This window comes from Acanthopagrus latus, chromosome 6, assembly GCF_904848185.1.
Source record: "Acanthopagrus latus isolate v.2019 chromosome 6, fAcaLat1.1, whole genome shotgun sequence".
NCBI lineage: Eukaryota > Metazoa > Chordata > Actinopteri > Spariformes > Sparidae > Acanthopagrus > Acanthopagrus latus.
The window spans coordinates 19,611,454-19,622,800 of NC_051044.1; the positions used below are offsets into that span (position 1 = coordinate 19,611,454).

Below are 11,347 nucleotides of genomic sequence, written 5' to 3' on the forward strand. Positions count from 1 at the left end.
CAGTGCATTTCAAAAATTCATGATCTGATGTACAGGGTGGTCATACTGTGCTTCCTGTCTCTGAAGCTTACTACTTTTAAAAATGCACAATATTGACTTTGCTTTATATGGTCCATTATAACATCTAAATAGAATAACTGTTCAGCCAGTCATGCAAAACACATTTAACAATATTTCTAAGTCTATAGATTTACTATGTATTGCATTTTGAGAGATCTCAACAAGGAAAGATGGTTGATGATTTGATATCATTGTTACATAATCATATTTTCAAACATGTATTAGAACATTTCGTGCGTTTTTATATGTTGTAAATCATTTTTTAAATGACACAAATTAAGGCGTTGATCAAAGAATCTATCAATATGTTTGTTGTTTTTTTCACGCGTCAGTAGGTGCTTTTATTTTTGGAAAAGGGACAGACTTCCGGAAGAGATCTCAACTTCCGGAAAGATTGTGTTTCGATAAATAATTCACCTTCCTGGTTTGAAGGCTACCTTGTCAGGTAACTCATATCCATTGAATGAAATGAATGTAGCAGATGACTGTACAGTACGCTATCTAGACAACGTTATACCTCGGTGTCGTCGTGAAGCCTTTTGTCTTCCTGCTAGCAGGTTAATTCAAAAGCAGTGTAGCCTGCTCGACTGGTTAGCGTGAGCTCGGCGCTAGCTCAAAGGTAGTCAACGTTAGCAAGATGATATATGTGCGATCCGTGACCTGGCTGCTAACCTAAAAACGTATCCGTGCTTGTTTTGATGCATTTGCTTGCTGTGAGGCGAACCGAACCGTAAAACGTAGGATAAAATTAGGGTAAGTCGTCAGTATTTTGCGGTTGTTTACATTTTGTACTCCATGTTCCGTCTGTGCTAATCAACATCCGTCTGCCAGGAAATGCTAAGCTTAAACTTGGTTAAACGTTTTGTTTGTGATGTCAGCCTCAGCGCTGTATCAAACACCAGCCTACTGTCTTATATCGGGATTATTTCACTACTACGATATTCCTCCGATAATTGTAGCTGGTAATACATCTACCCAAGTTTATCCGCTCCTTTGTTCTCTTGTTGTGAATGTGTGATCGATTAAACAGATTTCACGAGAACCAGATTAATCACCAGCCATTTTAAATCAAAGAATACATGATTGGGTACGTGTTTACTAAAAACTAGACGGCAAATAATTTTAAATGATAATCGTCGCATTAAATGCAAATTATGGATCTGCGGTAACTGCAATAACAATATCCTCTCAATGTCAGATGTAAGGCTATGAGGATTGTATGTACTGTACGTGTGCTGCATCCATCCATCTATGTACATCTCTGTATTTGGGGCACCTTATTGCCTGTGATGCACGATTATGAAATATTGAGTGCGATCTGCTGATTGGGGCTGATACTGATTCACTAACCGTTAATGATGCCCTTGCAATTGAAAAATATATTTCTCCAATGGCAAAAGCTTTGTTAGAGTTCTGTATTAAAAAATAGAATAATTAATGCTAACTTTATTTGTATAGCAAGAACAAAGGAAGATTGAAAACAGCCAACAACACAAGTTACAAATCAAGCATCATAAAAGGCACACAAAAATGTCATTAGAAAATTAAACATAAATTTTAAACAGGCATTATTGTTAATTATAGATGTATTTGTTGTATGTAGACATATGAAATTAAAACCCTTTTGATAACCACGATGATACTCTTTCAGAACCAGATGTCATGTGAAATTACTATTCCTAGCTTTTGTATAAAGGCTCTACATTATTGGAACTATTGCATTATCAATAATGACTTTCTCAATTGTAGCATATTTACAATAATGTGGGCATATCTACAATATTTATTCCATCTTTTCCCTTTTTGCATTGCCATGCACTCACAACAATCTGTACAATAAGAACCAACCTGACCTGTGTATAGATTGTTTTTGTTTTCTACCTATAATAGCGATTACGTTTATATTTGGTTGTCTATGTTTAGCACGATGTCTATATTTGTGTCTTCCCGGCAACGTGCTCTCTGCAGTGCAGAGCGTATCGAGAGCTACCAAGAAGTGGAGTCACATTTCTTGTATATGTCAACATATTTGGCCAGTAAAAGTTAACTGTGATTCTGGTTCCTCAGGAGGAAAGTGAACCATCTGTCCCATCTGAAGCTCAATACAGAGACTGTGAGTGGGTCATCAGGCAGTCTCCCTATGTCAGGCCGAAACGGGTCTGCAAGTGATGCAGACTGCCGGATCTCTGAGGACTGCCGTGTCCCAGATGTTGAGCTGATGGAGCTTGGGCCACTGCTAGAGGAGGGAGGGGGGCGACCAGCAGCATCTAAAGGCTCCCACGTAGAGGTAGGACTTGTTTTCAGACGATTTAAAGGGAAAAGTTGTTCTAGCTTCGTAGCTTCAGAGTTCTCTTGTGATCTCTCTAAAGGGAGCTGCGATGCTTGCTGACGAGGAAGAGGAGGATGATGAGGTGGGAGAGGTCCTGACCTTACCACTTCAGGCCCACCATGCCATGGAGAAGATGGAGGAGTTTGTACACAAGGTAAAATGTCTTCTCAGGTTGATAAACACAAAGCTTGTATAGATTTTGAGCACCATTGCGGCTGCACTGCCAGGCAAGTCTTTTAACTTTTGCAGGAAGTGAAACAAACCTGTGCCTGCGGTTGGTGCGAAGCTCATGTCATCCAGTCTGGCTTCACTTCCCCCTTCAATCCAGCTTTAGTCTAAATAAATGAACACAAGTTTTTATAAAAACAAGTACTGGCACACTTACTATAAATATAGCAGTAACGTCTGGTTCTATGAATAGGGAATTCATCTTATCTCAATCAGACAAATTTGATCGAGATTGCAAAATTTCGGTTGGTCAACATCAAATGTTACATAATAGGTTGGTTTCAAGACTCTTGTGTTAACCAGCATGAATATTTCATCACCCTGAAACTCAACTCCCTGTTCATCTCAGCAATGTTCAGCAGGTCTAGTAGGGTTTTGTGGACTAGCAGTGGGGTAATGCGAATACAGTTGCAGATCTGGGTTAACAGCTACAACCAGGGATTAACCTGTGACTGCTGTGTAGTTCAAGTGAGTCATATGCAAGTGGTTTTTTTTTGTTTTGTTTTTTTATGCTACATCAGACATGGGACCTGTGTGTTGTGTAAGTGCCAAGCAAGTCACCATGGGAGACAAGTGTAGGCTAAGGGCCTGTGTGTTTTTTCTGAGTGCCAGCTTCTTTTTTTGACTGTAGTTTTACTTGTTTGCTGGTGTAGTCAACTTTCTGTTAAAGTAGGGTTAAGTCAGTGCCTTAGCTATTTTCCTCACAGGCCTTCAGTTTGACAGCCATACAACAGTTTGAAATGTTTATGTCCTTGAGTGAAACCTTTCCTTGTTTTTCAGGTTTGGGAGGGGCGCTGGAGGGTCATCCCCTTTCATGTCCTGCCAGAGTGGCTTAAGGACAACGATTACCTCCTGCATGGACATCGGCCCCCTATGCCGTCTTTCCGGGCCTGTTTTGGAAGCATCTTCAGAATTCACACTGAGACAGGAAACATCTGGACCCACCTGTTAGGTGAGAGCAGCCTTGCGTAACATTAACATAGCACTTCTAGAAGTTGTTGGATACATCGGGTCAGCAGATGCTAATTTTGTTTACAGTGTCTGGATAGCTGTGGTCTCTTGTCTTGTCAGCTGTAAGTAAAACTATTTTCTCCCTCAGGGCTGATCTTATTCATTTGTCTGGGCACGTTAACCATGCTGAGGCCCAACATGTATTTTATGGCCCCGCTGCAAGAGAAGGTGGTGTTCGGGATGTTCTTCCTGGGAGCTGTGCTCTGCCTCAGCTTCTCCTGGCTTTTTCATACCGTCTACTGTCACTCTGAGAAAGTGTCTCGCACCTTCTCCAAGTAAGGCCTCACACCATCACACACTTTTTCTCGCAAACTTGCCAAGGAATCATTTGTAACTGCCAAAGTCTTTTCCCTTTTTAGACTTACTGCTCTTGGAGCAGGCAGGTTTTTAATTTCAGGCATCAATATGTGTCTTTATCAAGGATGTGAAGCTCCAGCTTGCCATCTAGAGTTCATTGCGATTAATGAGGAATTACCCCCTGGTCATCATTCAGGGTGTTATGGTCCATAGTTCAGCCAAAACGAACTCCAGATATATAAATTCACTTATATTCCGATCTGTATTAGTAAATTTGATATATTTCATGAATTTACAGTGTTGTTCTTGGTAAATGAGGTGTTTCACTCTCTTCAAAGTTCAGACTCTTGACTTTTTAATTTCTTTCAGAAATGTTTCTGGCCCTCATGTACAATTGCTACCATCATCAAAAAGACAAATGACCGTTTATTAAAAACAGAGAATCTTGTATGTCGTCCATTAACCTCAAGGGGTTTGTGGTTTGACCCCTAGCCCCTCCTGTCAAGTTAGTTGTATTTATATAGCCCAAAATCTCAAATCACAGTGCCTATGGGGGCTTCACAATTTTTCAATCCATCTTCAGTGCTGGCAGGTCCAGGAGTAGCAGTTCAAGGTTCAGTTTCATGCTCCAGTAGGCTTTCCATAAATTGTGTTTCCACCAAGCAGTCCAATTCAGTTCAGATATGTATGTATGTATGTATGTATGTATGTATTTATTTATTCATGATGGTATTTTTTGAAACATTGTGAATGCTACCAATAGAACAACTCCATGATGTCCCAGTTTTTGCTACTCCTCTGTTGAGGTTCCAGTGTGGAGACATTACTTAAAGGTGGAGTGAAAACACCATTCTCATCTCATCGTCTGTGCTCTGCTGTAGGATTCCCCTCCACATTCCACCAAACACTTTCAGTGTAGTGACTTTTGAAACCTGTAACAAACTGTGAAGTGAACTGGATTGGTTGGGGGAAAGACAGCTTGTCAAATTTCCTTGAGCAAGAAATTCAACCCTGAACTGCTCCCGCTGACCCTCCCAACACTTTGCTTTACAGCTCTGCCATTATTGTGGGTGTAAGTGAGGCATTGTGAAGTGCTTTATACTGATCTGTGGTTAAAGCTGCTAGATGTGCATTTATTTGGGCAGACTGCTGTAGCATCAAGGTCATTCAGGCCGATTGATCATTTATTGAAAGGACAACCTCAAAAATACTTAAAGACTTTTTCTATTGTGTTAGATGAAAAGTCAGTATAGAAATTAAACAACTATGATTTTACAGTGATGTTGCCTCTTCCTGTGGAAATTTCAATAATCCAAAAATCACAGTATGGTTGTTGAACATAGATGTCTCTGTGTCACCCCCTCTCTCCAGGCTTGACTACTCGGGCATTGCCCTCCTGATCATGGGCTCCTTCGTGCCCTGGTTGTACTACTCCTTCTATTGTTCCCCTCAGCCTCGACTTATCTACCTCACCATTGTTTGTGTCCTCGGCATTGCTGCCATCATAGTGGCCCAGTGGGACCGCTTCTCCACACCTCGTCATAGACCTACTAGAGCAGGTACTTATCAGTTTAGGATAATGTGCTTGTTTTTAAATACACTGTTTGTAACTTTTGCAGCTGTCATCTTTGGGTTATAATCGTAGTTTAAGCACACAGCTGTCACTGTTAATGGTTTTACTGAGTGGAAACCTTGCAAAACAAAACACTAAATGCATAGAAAACACTGCTGTCCAATTCTTTCTCTTAGGTGTGTTCATGGGTCTTGGATTAAGTGGCATTGTCCCCACCATGCACTTCACCATCGAGGAGGGCTTCGTTAAGGCCACCACAGTCGGCCAGATGGGTTGGTTCTACCTGATGGGTGCCATGTATATCACTGGTGCCGGTCTGTATGCAGCCAGGATCCCTGAGCGCTATTTTCCTGGCAAGTGTGACATCTGGGTAAGTATTTGATGCGTTCACATTACATTATACATTATATAACTAGGAAAGTCAGGAGATTAGTTGCACAAATAATTTTGGACGTGAAGACTGAAAATGATAATACACTGCCATTTAATCTGCCATTTTCCATAGTGAAGAAAATATCTGTTTTAATTTAACGGAAAAGTTCTCACATGGTACACATTGTCAATACCCAAGCAGGAGGAACTTTTCAACTAAAACTGAAACTGCACCTCTCTTTCCCTCCTTCTAGTTCCATTCTCATCAGATCTTTCATGTCCTGGTCGTGGCTGCAGCGTTCATCCATTTCTACGGGGTTTCCAACCTGCAGGAGTTCCGTTACGGCCTCGAGGGAGGATGCACAGATGACTCTCTACTCTGAGGGGCCTAACTGTGACTTACTCATACTTTTCTTTATAGCCTCCCAAACACACACATATACATACACACACACACGCACACACATACGTAAAATGCTGCTGGAATTCAATATATAGTCACTTATTGCTCCTTCTGTACTTCTGATTTGCGAACATCTTGTTTGGATTTGGTGGTCTTTCTGTTTGGCTCTTTTTTTGCTCCAATAAAGTAGCATTAACTAGCCATTGAACTACAGAGGGAATCTTCAACAGGCACTACTTCTTCAATACTTATGAAGCTTGAATTTTTGCATTTTTAAGTAAGATCAAAATAAGATTTTGACCAAAATCTTGTATTTCTTAGAAGCTCATTAGTACCCCCAACCTCTCCATAGTCTGTGACCATTGCACAAAGGGTACAGCGTGTATTATTTGTGCTGTAGCAGAGGGCACATACTGTAAACCATTCCTTTCCTCCCTACAAGTCCCCATGCTGATTAGAGGATGAATGTACTGTCCTCAAAGGAGTAAGGTGTAGAGCAGATTTGTATCAGGATGATGAAAGTATGCACATATAGTGTGTATAGGTGTCACCAGATGTTTTTTAACTCTGCTGACACTGATTGCAAAGCTGTCTGTTAAAATTCGGAGGACCACCACAAACCCACCCATGTCTGCTCTGCAATAAAACATGAACTGTACTCTCAAGGCCCAGTGAATACTCTAAAATCCCATTGAAACAAAATAAAATACATTATTATGAAAGGAACAAGTAGCTTGAATACCGTAAGAATGATCTATAGATGTGTCTGAGTAACACAAGCTATAATCCTAACCAGAAATTCTTCCCCAAATAAATGGGTTTGATATTTTGGCAAACTGAATTTCTCAGTTTATTTGAACTTTTTGCTGACGTTCCTTGGCATTTTGATGCATTGTTTTTAGTGACAAAAGTTCCAAACAAATGATTTCCAAATTACTGAATGTTACAAAAAAAGCTGTCACCGTGCAAAACAAATACAAGCTCAGTTCACGTTAGACTTAAGATGCTTCAAATTTTGAAGTGAAATGAACTCCCCTACCATCACTTTTCAGTCAGACAACACGTCATTGATTAATTTCTAGAGTTCCTGGGCTACGCACAATGTACAGATCTGATTAGGTCAAATTGTGTTTTTGTCAGCTAGAGATTTTTCTTTTGTGCTAGATTTCAGATGCAATGAGAGGTGTAAATATCAATGCACCTTAGTGTATACTATTAAATTTAAAACTTTAAATCACCATACGGGATTTAAAATGTGTTATGTATGATTGATATAAACTTTTAGTATTCCTGTGCCTTAGGCCAATGGAAATGTTTTTAAATGAAACGGCCTATCTTGACAGTCAAGGGAGCTTCGGGGATTTCCAGATGTTGACTTTTCTTGTTTTCCTTGCCACATATACAATCGAATCATTATTAAACTTACAACTCCATTGATAGGTTGTATCAACTGCTGTTTAAGACTCCTTTTTCTAGATCAACTTATTTGAGCTTTATTACAAAGACTAAAACAATGTGTATTCTTGACTTTGTGTAATGTCCTGTGTAGAAAGTGATAAATCATACATTTCACTGAAATGTAAACATTAAATATTTATTAATGGTAATCTTGGAAAATTATTGGAATAAATTTTTTTCCACCTGTACAATTATAGTGTCTTATTTTGTTAAATGCATGTTAATGGTTCTGGCATTATAAGAGGCTGCTGACAGCGATATACACTCACAAGAGTTAATATAGTCCTTAAAATGTAAGCATATGACATTTGCAGATGTCACATCAGCAGTAAGTAACTGAGGACAGCAGGAATCATGGTCAACTGGTTATCACTTGTCTTCATACAGAATTGACACAGATTCAAATGTGGAAATCAACAGCATGTTTTAACCATATAAACCTCGACTAATCAATGCTTCATCATTTCCCTCATCTGCTGTAATTAGCTGCTGGTTGGAGATCACTGCGAGCAGGAATATGATACATAATATAATTGTATCAAAATGGAAGATTATCTAGACTATGAATAAAACATAATTAGAAAGCACATGCTGTGCATCCTGGTCTACATTTGCATCAAACATGCCCTGTAGCCAAGTCTTATAAACATTAGGGCTTTGGACAAATGTGAATTGTGCACAATATAAAGTGAAACCGACTCGTGATCTCGATGCTTACTTGTTTTATATTTTATTTTAAAAATTCACAGATGTCAACTGTCACCCAATGCAAAAAGATACAAAAATGCAATATATGACATAAACTGCAGAAGGTCTACACAAATCATAAATAATAAATCCAAACAATTGCTTCTAAGTACTGTAGAACAGCCTGAACATACTTATGCTTTTTTCCAGCAGACACAGACTCTTCTTTATTGGTGGGCTGCTCTTGTTTTGTTGAATTACTTAATAAGAATGCTTGATTTGGGGCATTTCTAATTGGATTGTTATCAGTAAAACACCTCATTAAAGTCTGAATGTGAAATCTGACCTTTGCATCTGTTTAACACTCATAAATATAATTTTGCATCACTCCATGGCCTTTTCACCCCTTTTGTATTGCTCCCTGAGAAAATAGTGATTTTGATATTCCAACAGTTTTGACAGTTAGATACGTATTTTTAATGATTTATGTTTTGTAATATAACAGAATAATAATCGCCATCAATGTTTAGGGTAGAAGATAAGCCTGCATTGTATTTTATATGTCGAAACAAGACCTGGAGAACAAAAAGGGGACAAGAATGTTTTTCCTAGGGTGGCTTAGTCATGACCCGCCTACTCTACTTGTGATTGGCTTGTACTCGACTACGATTGGTTAGGTTTTGGTTGATTGTGTCAGTTAGCCAATCAGAGGCAGAGTGGGCGGGACATGCCTTCGCCGTCCTGTGAAACAATAACAGGGTTCCCTTTGACACGAGTTGCAAGATTGACACAGACACTATCAGGATGAACTGTCAACTATGGATGAATACAAATGTCCGAATCAGTTGGACTTTACCCGGCCATCTCAAACGGACTCTACTCTGCCAGCTCCCAGGTACACTGTCCGCTTAACACCCGACTGAGCCGGCGTGTGAGTGGAGCAGCTCCGGATAATTCCCAGCTAGCAAGTGATGGTGCTGGTGACGTTTCTATCATGTGAGTGGTGGTGGGGGAAAAACACAAGTGAGCCTATTTTACGCGACGAGGCCAACGAAAATGTCGACCAACTGGAGAGACGACGAGATTCGTGAACTTCTGTCGGTCAGAGCCGACGCCGGAATTGTCAGACAGATTCACGGGACAGCCCGAGACTCGGTCGTGTACGACCAGATCACGAAGCGCCTACATGAACGCGGGGTATTCCGAGCAAAGGCGCAGGTGAACAACAAACTCAAAGCCCTGAAGAGACAGTACCACCAGCTCGTTGAACAGAGTGGGAACGAGCGGCCGACATGGTGCTATTTCAGCTTGTGTGAGGCCGTCTGGGGGAACCCGGTGGCAGTGGTAGGGAGCATGGAGACCGACTCCACCTCGAGGAGCCCGGAGACGCCCTACAGCGACACCGAGGAGAAGCCTCGAGTGTACGAGACTGACGTGTCGATCAACGACTCAGGTGAGCTCAGAAGTACTCGGTTGAGTAGTAGCTGTGTCCGAATACTCTTTTACAAGTAGAAGCAAATATATATATATATATATATATATATATATATATATATATATATATATATATATATATAATATATATATATATATATAATATATATATATAATATATGTATATATATATGTATATATGTATGTATATATATATATATATATATATATATATATATATATATATATATATATATATATGTATATGTATATATGTTCATTATTTAAGTGTTGAAGCGCGTAGAGATGATTTTACTTAGTGTAGTTCAGCCGCTGGAAAGCTTGCAATGTTGTAAAAAGTACCTAAAATAAGTCAAACTTCAGTAAAAGTAAAAGATATTGTGTTAAAATATCACTTTGGCAAGTACTGTGCAAGTACCGTAAATATACTTATATTATCACTTTTTAAAGCTCAGTATTATTCATGTAGCCTGACTTTGTGTAACTGCTGCTAAACAACTTGTTGCTGTTGTTAGAGACATCCAGTCGTCCTCCACCCAAGAAGAAGAAGAGGGGCAGGAACCAGACACACACTGAAAGTTTTTCTGCAGAGATGAGGGACTTGATCAATGAGATGGACAATAATGAAACAGCTCATCCTTCACCCTCAAGATCTTCTTGCACCTCAGATCAGAAGAAGAGACGCACCATAGATGATGCCATTCTTACAAGATTGGATCACCTGGATGATGAGAGACAGAAATTTAGGCGGCAGGACAATGAAGACTTTCGGTTTGCTGCAGTGATTGTGGACATGCTGGCTAATATCAAGCCCAAGCACAAATCAGAAGTAAAATTTAAAATTTATCAGATGCTATATGAGGCAGGCAGGGACTTCCCGAAAGAATCATGAAAGAGCACTGATTTTTTTAGATTGAATACATTGTTTTACTTGTTCACATTTATTTTATAACACATGTCAACAGCACACAAAATACTGTAAATAAATGTTTTTTGTATATTCAGTATGTGTGGGTGTCTGTATGGTTTGTTTTCACTAAACATACATCAGCAGTCTTTTGCCAGGACACAGGTAGATGTATGAGTTTGTTTTGGACTGGCCTTGCAGCCCATAATTCCCTCCTTAGAGTCATCCTGTCCCTGGCAATCAGTCTGTTCCATTCACCTAACATAACTTCGACTGGTGCTGCTATCCTAACCATTACAACCAAGACCTAAATTTAAAAAAAAAGAAAGAAAAAGAATTTATGTCAATGTATGATTAAGAAATCACCTGGATAGGCTGCAGTTGGAATGATGAATTTCCCAGATGTAAAAAAGTTGATAATGTAATGGTAGGGGTCACTCTGCATACAGTTCAAACTTTTTAAGTGCAGTTTGCTAGTAATACTTATATTAATGGAGGACCTTTACTTTATTAGAGTAGAGTATTTTTTTACATACAGGCATAACATCTAAAACATGCAGTGACAGG

At 39.5% G+C, this 11,347-nt stretch overlaps 1 protein-coding gene across 2 annotated transcripts; it reads left to right on the forward strand.

Annotated features, from left to right (window-relative positions):
* Nucleotides 1–417: 417 nt before the first annotated feature.
* Nucleotides 418–10,880, forward strand: adipor1a (adiponectin receptor 1a). Of its 2 annotated transcripts, none has more exons than XM_037101130.1 (9): nt 418–505; nt 2,128–2,347; nt 2,430–2,543; nt 3,398–3,569; nt 3,717–3,903; nt 5,297–5,484; nt 5,675–5,868; nt 6,125–9,871; nt 10,389–10,880. In XM_037101130.1, the coding sequence occupies exons 2-8, from the start codon at nt 2,201–2,203 to the stop codon at nt 6,251–6,253; spliced, it is 1,131 nt and encodes a 376-aa protein (XP_036957025.1). In that variant the 5' UTR covers nt 418–505; nt 2,128–2,200; the 3' UTR covers nt 6,254–9,871; nt 10,389–10,880. The 2 variants fall into 2 exon arrangements, with proteins under 2 accessions (XP_036957025.1, XP_036957026.1); XM_037101131.1 differs by lacking the exon at nt 418–505 and adding an exon at nt 555–813.
* Nucleotides 10,881–11,347: the final 467 nt, after the last annotated feature.